The sequence below is a fragment of the Dasypus novemcinctus genome, chromosome 17 (genome assembly GCF_030445035.2).
Source record: "Dasypus novemcinctus isolate mDasNov1 chromosome 17, mDasNov1.1.hap2, whole genome shotgun sequence".
NCBI lineage: Eukaryota > Metazoa > Chordata > Mammalia > Cingulata > Dasypodidae > Dasypus > Dasypus novemcinctus.
The window spans coordinates 53,088,396-53,101,795 of record NC_080689.1 but is presented as its reverse complement, the minus strand read 5'-3'; the positions used below and the strand labels follow the sequence as shown (position 1 = coordinate 53,101,795).

At 36.2% G+C, this 13,400-nt stretch overlaps 1 protein-coding gene across 4 annotated transcripts in view; it reads left to right on the top strand.

The window, feature by feature from the left end:
- VPS54 (VPS54 subunit of GARP complex) overlaps nt 1-13,400 on the top strand; it is a 147,600-nt gene that overhangs the window by 109,039 nt on the left and 25,161 nt on the right. For 3 of the 4 annotated variants that reach the window (XM_004465095.5, XM_004465094.5, XM_071208863.1), the window contains exons 17-20: nt 113-218; nt 1,096-1,183; nt 1,771-1,892; nt 1,996-2,076. In XM_004465095.5, the coding sequence (XP_004465152.2) occupies nt 113-218; nt 1,096-1,183; nt 1,771-1,892; nt 1,996-2,076 (397 nt within the window). Of the gene's footprint in view, nt 1-112; nt 219-482; nt 584-1,095; nt 1,184-1,770; nt 1,893-1,995; nt 2,077-13,400 lie in introns of those variants that run through there. The other variant, XR_188455.5, reaches the window with a different exon arrangement.

Below are 13,400 nucleotides of genomic sequence, written 5' to 3'. Positions count from 1 at the left end.
CTGTATCCTTAGTGATCAGTTGTACTGGTAAGTAATTAGGGTTTTATATGCCAAATCAGTTTAATTTTTCTTGTTCTGACTATCTACTGAGATTATCTTTCTTTTCTTATAGAACTGTATTGCTGTTAATAAGAATTATCCTTGAATATTGTCAGTGTGTGGATAACATCCCATCCGTTACTACTGACATGCTTACTCGTCTGTCAGATTTATTGAAGGTGTGTATGATTTCACCCCATTGTGGAAAAATAATTGAAAGAAGTAATTCACTAGGCTGTTAGTAATCTTTCAGGTCTAAGACAGTTCAAGGTCAAGTTATATTTGTGACATTAATTTTGTGACATTAGATTGTGATTGAATCACAACATGTTACTGGAAAAAAAAAAGCTGCCTGCTTCCTTCTCACTCCACATTTAGTGATTCCTCATTACACCTATAGAATTGTTAATGACATTGGAGACAGGAGATGATTTGTTCGTTAGGTGCTGAACATGACTGAGGCCACTTAGGTCAAAAAACCTGGACTGGTTTCAAATGTGCATGGAAGGAATTCACTGAACTTTACAAAATTCATCTCACTAAGGTTAGAGATTTTTCTTAAATCATTCTTTCAGAACTATTGATGTAAAATGAAAATGTGATAATTTTATTCAGCCATTTCATAGGAATAGGTTTTTAAAAAACTACAGAATAGAGAAAAGGTTTTATTTTTGTCAAACCACTAATCTCAATTTTGTCTTGAGTTGCCATGTTTTAGTCCAGAAAGATTTTAGTTACCCTTTTGAAAATAGGATTTTTCAATAGTAATGACTGAAATTGAACTAGCTTTGTGAATGCAAATTAAAGATTAATTTCTTAACAATTGATTTTTTAGAACTTCTCAGCTTTTCTTTCTACCAGACAGTAAATATTACCAGTTAGACAACTTTTGTTTTTGTCATCATATAAATAGATGCTAACTGCTTCTGCTAGAAAATTCATTTGGTCCTTGAATGAAAGGAAAGAGGAATATATTTTTAGAACTATTAATATATTTCCAGCATATAAGGAGTAGTTTTTAATGAATTGTTGGGTTTTTTTTGTCTTCTTTATTAGTACTTCAATTCAAGAAGTTGCCAGTTAGTTCTTGGAGCTGGTGCCTTGCAAGTTGTCGGACTAAAAACAATAACTACAAAAAATTTGGGTATGGATTCTTGAATTTAATTCACATACTGTTATGTTACAGTGATGTCTCTATACCTGTATTTTGATTATCCCTGATGTTTCTATGACCATAGCAAATAACTCTAAAAGTGACAAATGCTACTTCACTTTTAACTGTTTTGTCACGACTGAAAAATTAACCTCTGGGGGACAATGTTTTGAGGAATTTCCGTTCTAACAAGTATAAATTATTTGGAAGTTATGCCACTATAGAAAATATTAACATGTAATTTATATGATGTGCTTTGGGGTGAAAGGTACCTGAGTGTCAGAAGAGGATCAGTTGTCCTGTTTTAGTTTTCTTGTACTCATAATGAATACAGCTTGAGTACATTGGGAGTACTGTATGGGAAGAATAGCATGTTCTTTACTTTATTTAATATTAAATTATTTTCTTAAGCAAAATTAAATATGTTGCCTTATGCCACTTTGTTCTTTGTGGAATAAACTGGAGTCTTTATAAAATGGACATTTTTCACTTAATTGGTAATTGGATAAGTAAAGTCAACTAATAGTTCTGGTTTGTTTGTTTGTTCTCCATGATATATCTACTCCTTGGCTCTTCAGCTCTTTCTTCACGCTGTTTGCAGTTAATTGTGCACTACATTCCTGTGATACGGGCTCATTTTGAAGCTCGGCTGCAACCTAAGCAATACAGCATGCTTAGGCATTTTGATCATATCACTAAGGTACTTTTTCTATTAGAATTTCATAAATTTCATTCCTTAGTTGTTAAGTATTTTATAGATGTGCCCCAGGCACTTAAAAATACCGTGTTATTTCTTATTACAGGACTACCATGACCACATAGCTGAAATATCAGCGAAGCTTGTAGCGATAATGGATAGCTTATTTGACAAGCTATTATCTAAGGTAATGATTTATGGAAATTGTTAGGCTTTGCTTAAAAGCAATATTACTGTTTATTTTATAGAGGATCCTTTCCTTTATAAGTACCTAAAATATTATACAAGAATCTAAATGTTCAGAAAATAGTCAGTAATAGGTAGAATATTATTTAATTTTTCAGGGAAAAGTGACCATCTGTATTGTCAAGTATACTCATGTAGTTGTCTAACAAACCAAATTCTTTGGGGTTTCCTAAACAACTCAATATATGTTCAGATTTCCTGAACAGCTGGTAGTCTTCTCCTAATAGGGCAAGTGGAGATGATTTCAAGGATGATTCATAGAAGTAATTTTATATTAGCTAAATTGAAGAATATGTCCCTTTTTCAAAACAAAGTTTTGAAAGGTTGGGAACCTTCTAGAGGCAGAATTGGAAGAATAAAAATCAGAATAAGGGAAAAATATAAATTATTTGAAATAAGTAATGCTTTATTTTCCAAGCTGAAAATTCAGTCTCAGGTGCTCTATTTTTTTTCCTCACAGATGTTCAATTTCAACCACCCCATGTTTTTTGCCTTCTTTCCCTCCCCTAATCTTCAACTTGTATCTTAGGAAGAAAGGAGAAGTTTCATAAATTGGAGATTTGAAGGTTTATTCAGTTTTTATAATTTTTATCCAAAGCATGCTAGAGTAACCCTACAAAAGCAAGGCAATTTTTCCCCTTTTATAAGAGAAGTTGTGGGTTTATAGAACAATCATGCATAAAATATAGGATTCCTATATACCACCCCACACAAATACCTTGCATTGTTGTGGAATGTTTGTTTCAGTTGATAACACATTTTTATAATTGTACTGTGGAAGTCCACAGTTTAATTTAGGTTCACTGTGTAGTGTAGTTCCATGGATTTTAAAAAATGTTTATATTCTGTTACCATGCATACAATCTAACATTTTCCATTTTAATCATATTCAGGTATGCCTTTCAGTGTTGCTAATTGCATTCACAGTGTTCTACCATCACAGCACCATCCATTACCAAAACATTTCCATCATTCCAAATAGGAACCCCGTACATTTTAAGCCTTAACTTCCCATTCTCTATCCCCACAGTTCATCCACTGGTAACCTATATTCTAGATTCTGATTCAAGAGTTTGCTTATTCTAATTGTTTCAAATCAGTGAGATCATATAATATTTGTCCTTTTGTGTCTGGCTTATTTCAGTCAACATGATATCTTCAAGATCCATCCATGCTGTCGCTTATTTCAGGACTTCATTCCTTTTTCTGGCTGAATAATAATCCATTGTATGTATATACCACATTTTATTTATCCATTCATAGGCTGATGGACTCTTGGGTTTCTTCCATCTTTGGGGGCAATTGTGAATAATGCTGCTAAGAACATTGGTGTGTAAATAACTGCTCAAGCCCTGCACAAAAGCAAGACACTTTGATTTGCTTTTTTCTTCTTCTTTATTTTCTTTTAAATGTTAGGTTAAAAAAATATGAGGTCCCCGTATACTCCCCACTCATCACGGCACATCCACTGCACCTGGCGAATACATTCTGGCGCACTGCTGCACCTCATGGACAGTGTTCCACATTGTAGTTCACACTCTCCCCCCAGTCCCACCCAGTGGCCATGGCAGGACACACAATGTCCGGCTTAATTTGCTTTTCTTCCTCCTTGCATCCATCTGACAGGAGCAGCAGACACATAAAATCATAAATGGGTAAGATAAAATGGTGCCCATTCATGCATGCATATAAACATGTGTTTAAACCTTGAAGATAGGAGTGATAAGGAGTACTTGGAAAATAAGATTGCTTTTATGTAGTTCAGCACTTCTAAAATGATTTGGTCACTGGACTGCTTTACACTCAAAAATAATTGAGGCCCTCTAATATCTTCTGTTTTTTTTTTTAAGATTTATTTATTTTTCTGCCCTCCCTCATTGTCTGCTCTCTGTCCATTTGCTGTGTGTTCTTCTGTGTCTGCTTGTATTCTCATTAGGTCTCAATCCTGGGACCTTCTGGAGTCGGGGAGAGGTGATCATTCTCTTGTTCCACCTCAGCTCCCTGGTCTGCTTCCTCTCATTATCTCTCCTCTGTGTCTCTCTTTGTTGCATCTTCTTGCTGCACCAGCTCTCCGCATGGACCAGTACTGCTGTGATCAGATCTCAATAGGTTGGCTCGAAGGGAAGGCAACCAGAACTTTAAGAAATAAAGGGACAGAGAGAGAGACACAAGAGAGGAGATAAAGATGGGACCAGGGGACTCACAGCTTCTGTAACTAAGAACCTTGACCCTAGTTTCCACCTTGTATTTCTTGGAAACTACCAAGCAGCTGTTTGCTATCTGAACTGCAACATCATCTACAGTAATAGGGAACAACTGCAACAGCCACAACAATAGAACAGGTGCAACATTTCCAGTAAGGCAACATCTACAATAAAACAGGTGAAACTCTTTTTCCCACACAGCACTACTGCCTAGGGTGGCCCTCCACATGGGCCAGCACTCCACACTGGCCAGCTTGCCTTCACCAGGAGACCCTGGGTATTGAACCCTGGACCTCCTACATGGTAGGCAAGAGCCCAATTGATTGAGCCCCAACCGCTTCCCCCCAAATAGCTTTTGCTTATGCAAGTTGTACCTATCAGTCAGTACAATATTCAAAACTAAGAAATATTCCATTAGCCTTCAAAATGATGACATCTAACAAGTTATCTGAAAAATCCTACTGTTCAATCACAAGAAAGTGTGTATGTAAAAGATAAATGACATCTTTGTGTTATTATGAAAAGTTTTTTACCTCACAGACCCCTAAAAGGTCTCAGACTTCCAAGATCTATGGACCACACTTTGAGAGTGTCCAATGTAGTTGATAAATACCATAAATGTTTTATGTTCTACTTTCAGGAAGCTTTAAGAATTTATAATTCTGTGGAAAAATACCTATACTATGTTATTCCTATTAAATAATTTCTAGTTTTGAATGGGAATTATTGTTCAGAAGTTCTTTATTTTCTTGATGCATGCCAACAACAAGCTAAATTCAAAAGCAGTTCTATTTTACCAGGTTTTTTTTTGATTCATAACATCCTTCTGGGTATCAAAAGTTAATAACATGTAGTGCCTGCCCTCAAGACGTTTACCATCTAGCAGGGGAGGTAACTGTAAACAGCTGACAGTGTAGAATAAAGTAAATGTTAAGTAGTGGAACCAGTAATAGACTGGAATGCACTGAAGTAAAACCAAAAAAGTGCTAGTATTCTTAAAATGCTGACTTAATTCTATCATTTTGGATATCTACAGAATTTCTTATTAAGAATTGGGACTGTGGCTAGACTTTATCCTGTGACAATTCATTTTATCCTTTTCTTTTTTTTTGTAAAGAAAAATAAAATTATTCAATGGGCTCCCCATATATTCATCACCGATATTTAAGTTATTAACATTTTACTTTTTTGCTGAAATATTTTAAAATAAATTTCAGGCATTATAATATTTCATCCCTAAATACTTAAGTGCATTTCTAAAAACCAAGGACACTTTTGTACAAAACCACACTATCGTTATCACACCTAATAAAATTAGCAATAAATGCTTAGTATCATCTAATACCCACCCTTATTTGAAGCTTACCAATTGTCCCAAAATGTCTTTTTGCAATAATTTATTTGGACAGTCTTCCCAAGTGGTCCACGCATTGTATCGGGTTATTATCTCTCTTAAGCCCCATCCCCTTTTTTTGTGCCAACTTGTTGAAGAATGTGGCTAGACTTTTGCAACTTAGTGTTTTCTCTATTGTTTTCTCCACTGATAGCTTCATGAGCCCACACATTACATTTCCCTGTTTTAACAAGTCTTTCTTTGCCACTCGCTCCTCTATTTGCTATTATGGGTTACCAATGGGTTTGGCCCTGTTTTTAATTCATATACCAAGATAATAGAGTTTGGTTTGGGTTTGCCTCTCAGTTCTTAACTTTTCATTTTCTTATCTGAAAGTTTAATTTAGGGAAAGAAAGATGACACAGTAATATAAGAAGGGCTGATCCAGAAAGCTGATAGGTAACATTGCTTGGGAAAATGAAGCATTAAAATCTAATTGTACAACTGGCTAGACTAATACCCTATCCATCATTAAGTTATGTGCAAAGTATTGTGTTAGGTCACAGAAGGAAACACAAAAGTGAATAATCCTCATATCTTGCCCTCAAATAGCAAAATATCTAGTAGGGGAAATATATCAATAACAAAAGGGAAAATATAAATATCATAAAGGAGGAATAGATTTAGTGCCATTGGAGCTTTAGTGCTTTGGGAGAGATGGTTGCCAGCTGGGGAGGGAGATCTGGGAAAGCTTTATCAATGAATTATACATATAAGGTTTTTTGTGTTTTTTTAAAAGATTTATTTATTCTCCTCATCCCATTGTTTGTGCTTACTGTCTGCTCTCTGTTCATTTGCTGTGTGCTGTGTCTGCTCCTCTTCTCTTTAGGAGGCACCGGGAACCAAACCTGGGACCTCCCATGTGGGAGTGTGGCTCTCAATCACTCGTGCCACCTCTGCTCCTTGCTTTGTTGTCTCTCTCATTGTGTTTCCTCTTTGTATCTGGTGATCTCCTTGTTGCATCATCTTGTTGCATCATCTTGCCATGCCAACCCATCACGCCAGCTTCCTGTCTTCTTCATCTTCTCCAGGAGTCACCGGGAACCAAACCTGAGACCTCCCATGTGGTAGGTGGGAGCTCAATCACTTGAGCCACATCTGCTTCCCTAATGTTTGTTTGTAAGGATAGGTAAAATTAGGTTAAGTAAAGGTGAGATGAAGAGATATTCTGTGCAGAGATAATAGCTTGAGCAGAAGTGTTGGTGGGAATAAAGGTAGCTTAGTATCAGGATTTTGGAGTCAGGCCTAGGTTCAAATCTCAGTTTTGTCCTATATTAGCCCTTGAAGGACCTTAGGCAAATTATTAATCTCCTTAATCCTCAGTTTCTATCTCTAAATGGGCTTAACAGAGCCTACCTTATAAGGTTGTAGTGAGAACTGATGAGATAATTTATGTAGAGCACTTTTATCATGTATCTGATTATTGACACTTCCAGTAAATGTTGATTGCTGATGTTTTTGCTGTTGTTAATATCAGAAGCCTTAAGTCCATTTAGCTAATATATTAGGGTAGATGAATGGAGAAGGAATGGGCAATATGTTGGAATGATAGTGGAAAGTTTGACTAGCAGTAGGAAGCTAAGCAATTTAAATCAAGTTTATTGTGGTATAATTTACATTCAGTTAAATTCAACCTAAGTGTACAGTTTGTTTTAACAAATGTGTACAGTAGTGAAACTACCATAATCAAGATATAAAACAGTTCTATCACCCCTACACATTCCCTTGGGCCATTTTGCAGTGAGTCCTTTAGCCCCTGGCAACCACTATCTGATTTCTTTTTTTTTTTTTTTAAGATTTTTTAGTGTTTATCTATTCTGCCCCCCCCCCCCCCCATTGTTTGCACTCTGTCTGCGCTCTGTATCCATTTGCTGTGTGCCTTCTCTTTCTGCTCATCTTCTCTTTAGGAGGCCCTGGGAACTGATCCTGGGACCTCTAGTGTGGGAGGGAAGCACTCAATCACTTGAGCCACCTCAGCTCCCTGGCTTCTTGTGTCTCTCATTGTCTTTCCTCTTTGTGTCTCCTTTGGTGCATCATCTTATAGTGTCAACTTGCTGCACCTGCCTGTCACGCCAGCTCGCTGTCTTGCTGGTCTTCTCTAGGAAGTACTGGAAACGGAACCTATGGTGGGCAGGAGCTCAGTCACTTGAGCCACGTCTGCTTCCCACTATCTGATTTCTATTCATATAGTTTTGCCTTTTCCAGAATGGTCCTATAAATGGCATCATACAGAATATACCCGTTGTTTTGGGCTTTCACTTAGCATAATGCTTTTAGAACTCATGATTGTTATTATGTGTCAGTTGTTTTGTTCCTTTTTATTATTGACTAGTATCCATGGTATGGATGTACCACTATTTGTTTATCCAGTCATGAGTTCATGGATATTTGGGTAGTCTCCAGTTTTGATCATTATGTGTAAAACTACTATCAACATTTGAGAACAGTTCTTGTGTGGACATGAGTTTTGTGTAAATACCTTGGCATAGGATTGCTGGTTGTATGGAAGTATATACATGGAAGTATATATCATGGGAACTTCATTAAACATTTCCAAATTGTTTTTCAAAGTGGCTGTATCATTTTGCCTTCCTCTGTGCAGTATATGAGAGTTGTAGTTGCTCTTCATCATCACCAGCACAATGGTCTGTTTGCTTGTTTTTTAATGTTAGCCCTTCTAGTAACATGTATATACAGTGATGTCATTGTGGTTTTAATTTGCATTTCTCTAATGACTAATATGTTGAGCATCTTTTCTTATGTACATTTTATTTAATTGCAATCTATATCACTTCTTTGGTTAAATGTCTGTTCAAATCTTTGCACATTCAAAAAATTGGATCATCTGTTGTCTTATTTTTGAGTTGTAAGAGTTATAATTTTGATGAAATCCAGTTTATCATTTTTTCTTTTATTGTTCTTGCTTTTTGTGTCTTATCCTAAGAAATCTTTGTATAACCCAGGTTATAAAGATATTCTCTTATGTTTCCTTCTAGAAGTTTTTTATTTCAGTCTATGATCCATTCCTATTTGATTTTTTAATATATTGTAAGATATGAGTCAGTTATTCCAGTACCATTTGTTGAAAAGACTATCCTTTTTCCATTAAATTACCTTGGCACCCTTGTAAAAAATTAATCAGCTGTTTGCATGGGTCTATTTTTGGGCTCTATTCTGTTCCATTAATCAATATGTCTGTTTTTACCCACACTGTCATAATTACTGTAACGTTTTTGTTAAGTCTTGAAATCAGGTAGTTTGAGTCTTCTACCACTTCTTTTTCAAAATTGTTTTAGCTATCACTTATGAATTTTAAAGCCAGCAAATTCTGCTAAAAAGACTGCTGGGATTTTGATTGAAATTGCACTGAGTATAAAGATCGATTTAGGGACAGTTGACATCTAAACATTCTTAAGCCTTCTAATCCAAAAACACAGTATATCATATGATGTGCTGGAGTCAGCTTGTACCTGCTAGCAGGTGCCTATTGTGTGTATCTCCTCCTAATTCTGTGTTCAATGTCATATTGGTATTTTGAAATTGGCTGTGATAGGAATATTTATAGCACAGAAATCAATACAAACCAGTACTTCTCTGTCAGAGAGCCAGTTCAACATTTATCTTACACCACTGGGCTTATCTTTACATTTCCTTAGGTCTTTAATTTCTTTCATCAAAGTTTTGTAATTCTCAGTGAACAAATCTTGCACCCAATTTGTTAAATTGATACATAATTACTTCTTTTTTATGCTATTGTAAATGGTATTTTAAAAATTAGTCAATGTTTGTAATACAATTGAATTTTGAATATTGACCTTATATCCTGCAACCTTGCTAAAATTACTTACGCTAGTGTCATTTTGTAGATTCTTTGGGATTTTCTACATACACAGTCATGTCAGTAAACAGAGTTTTACATCTTTTCCAATTAGTATATCCTTTTATTTATTTATTTTTACCTATGGCACTGGCTAGGACCTGCAGTAGAATTTCCACTGGAAGTGGTAAAATCAGACATGCTTACTTTTTCCCTTCTTGGAGGAAAGTGTAAAGTCCTTAATCATTAAATATGATGTTAGTTATATGTTTCTACAGTATAGATACCTTTGTCGGGGGGGGGGGAGTTCCCTTCTGTTTACAGTTTGTTGAGGTTTGTATCATGAAAAGATGTTGAATTTTGTCAGACACTCTTCGTTGCATCTATTGATATGATCGTATCATCTATTGATGTGATCTTTTTTTGTCTGTGGTGAATTATATCAATTGATTTGTGAATGTTGAACCAAACTTGCATTCCTGTGATAAACCCACTTGATCATGCTGTATGAACCTTTTTATATATTGCTAGATTTGATTTGCTAATATTTTTAAAGGATTATTTTACAAGGGTATAATGAGAGATACTGGTCTGGAGATTGTTTTGTTTTGTTTTAGTGGCTTTCTAACTTGGGTGTCATGGTAATGCTGACCTCATAAAATGAGGTGGGAAGTGTCTCTTCCTCTTCTATTTTCTGGAAGAATATGTGAAGAATTGGTTTTTTTTTCCCCCCTTAAGTATTTGGTAGAATTTGCCAGTTGAAGCCATCTGGTCCTTATGTTTTGTATGAAAAAGTCTTTATTTTTCCTTCATTTTTTTTCCCCTCTCAAACCAGTTGCTCACTTTATTTTGAAATAATTTTAAATGTACAGGACAGTTGCAAAAATAAAACAAACCCCATAAAGAACTCCAACATACACCCTGCCCCTATAACATTTTGCCACCTTTGCTGTTTTTTTTTTTCTCTGTCTCTCTGTCTCTATTTCTCTCTATTTTCTGAACATTGGAGAGCATGTTGCTCTCCTCATATCCTTGAGCACAGTGCTTCATGTACATTTTCTACAACCAAGGATATTCACTTATGTAATCACCTTAAATACAGTTATCAAGTTCAAGAAATTTAACGTTGATATAAAGCTTACATTTGTATATTCCACTTTTTTGTAAGTCTCAATAATATCCTTTTCTCCTCCATTCTTAGATATCATCCAGTGTTATGTATTGCATTTATCATCATCTCTTTAGTTTATCTTTCTTTTTTTTTTTTAAGTTGAGGAAATATATACAACATAAATCTTCCCATCCCAACCTCTCCCAAACATACCACTCAGTAGGACTAATCACATTCACAATGTTGCAGTACCTTACCACCTTCCATTACTAGGACTTTCCCTTCATCCCAAACAGAAATCCTATTTGTTTTATATTAATTCCCCATTTCCCCTGCCCTTCACCCCAGTAAGCTGTACTTTACTTTCTGTCTCTATGAGGTTGCATATTGTGATATTATATTTGAGATGATCATGTGGCTTAAATTTAAACAATAAATCTATAACAATCTCACTTACTTTGATACCTATTATATTCAATTACATACATAAACTGTTCCTTTACCCCTCTGTCTTCCCCACCTTTATGTAGCTCTTGTCACAAATTATGTATTTATAGATTATGAATTCAAACCCATTGATTTATCATTATTTATGCATTTGCCTTTTAAATCCTGTAGGAATTAAAAGGTGGCATTACAAACCAAAAGTATCATAGTAGGGGAAACAGATGTGGTTCAAGTGATAAGGTCTCCACCTACCATATGGGAGGACCTGATTTTGATCTCTGGGGCCTCCTTGTGAAAAAGAAGAAGAGAAAGCATGCGTATGCGACAAGCCAGTGCCCACGTGGCAAGCTGAATACCCGCGCCATGAGACAAGTGCTCACAGTGAGCTGAGGGCCCACGAAGCAAGCCAAGTGCCCACATGTGTGCCTGCACAGTGAGCCAAGTGCCCACAATGCACAAACATATGCATTATGGGCATCGCAGAGGATGAAGAGAAGGGAAAGAGGGCAGAAGGAGTGTTGGATGAAATAATGGCTGAAAATTGCCCAACTCTTTTGAGGAGCATGGGTGTATGAGTCCATGAAGCACAGTGCACTCTGAACAATATGAATCCTAACAGGCTTACCCTGAGACATACTTAACAAATTGCCAAACCCTCAACAGAGAGAGAACTCTGAAAGCAGCAAGAGAGAAAAGGCCCATCACATGTAACGGAAGCTCTACTTTTACCATTTCTTGTCGGGGCAGTTTAGTGATGACAAAGTCCTTCAGTTTTTGTTTATTTGGAAATGTCTTATTCCCTCCCTCATTTTTCAAAGACATTTTTGCTGGATATGGAATTCTTGGTTGACATATATTTTGTTTCAGCACCTTAAATATGTCTTCCCATTGCCTCTTGCCTCCATGCTTTCCAATGAGAAATCAGCCCGTAATCTTTTTGAGAAGCTCCCTTATTCGTGACATATTGCTTCTCTCTTGTGGCTTTTAGGAAATCTTTCTTTATCTTTGGCATTCAACAGTTAGATTATAACGTGGTGTGGTGTGCATCTTTGGGTTTATCCTGTTTGGAGTTCAGTGAGCATTGTAGATGTATATATTCATATTATTTGTTAAATTTGAGGAGTTTTCAACTATTATTTCTTTTAAAATAACTGTTATTTCTCTCTTCTCCTCTGAGAGTCCCACATTGCATATATTGGTATGCTTGATGGCATACCACAGGCTCCTCAGTCTCTGTTCACTTTTCTTTTTTCTTTTTGCGTTCTCAGATTGGGTGATTTCAGTGGTGTTATTGTCAAGTTCATTGATTGATTCTTTTGCCAGGGAATTTTTAATTTCTGTTACTTTGGTCTTCGGTTCTGTTTGGTTCCTTTTCATAATTTTCATCTCTCTGTTGTTTTTGTTTTCATTTATCATTTTTGTGATCCATTTGGTTCTTTGTCCATATTTTCTTTTAGCTCTTAAGGCATATTTAGGACCATTTTAAAATTTATTTATTTTTTGTTTTTTTAAATTTAGGAATGTCTCAGGCCTCATCCTCCTCATGGATGGTTTCTAATACTTTTCCTTTGCCTGAACTGTCACTTCCTGTTTCTTAGTATATTTTGTAATCTTTTGTTTAAATTTGAATATTTTGATATTTAAGTGTGTTATTGCTGAAGTTTAGACTCTGAAGCATCTGTTCCTTATGCTTGTATTCACCTAGTGTTATGACAGATCTTTCCTTGAGTGCCAGGAGCCAACCAAAAAAACAAAACAATACAAAAAAAAACAAAACAGTGAACAAAGAAAGCACCTTTCTCAATCTCTGTAGATTGCCCTGTGTGAATACTATCCTTCAGAGCTTATCTCTACAGTGAGTTTTAGAGAATAGCATGCTTGTGTGGCCCTAGGAGTCCTCCATTTACATAGGTGTGAATGTCCTCTCTTCCCTAGGAAACCATTTCCTCACAGTTCTGGGCACTGCACTGTATGTCCTACAGTCAACAGCCCCTTGCCTCAGGCAGCCATGTGACTGATTTCCCACAGCATTGCATAGGAGAGCTACATGAGCCACTTTCTATCTTTGTGGCAATTTCTGGGACAGTGAGTCCCTCAGGCCTACCACCAGACAAATTGGGCTAGACAAACATGCTCCCAGTATGTGCATGAGGGTTTACTCTGCTCCCTCTGGAACTGGAACCAGGGATCCATCTGGGAGTGTAGGCTGGCTCTGTGCCAAACCAGCGAGGGGTGGAAGGGTCAACCACAGCACCATGAGATCCTCCTGCCCTTTTTTTTTAATTAAACAAAT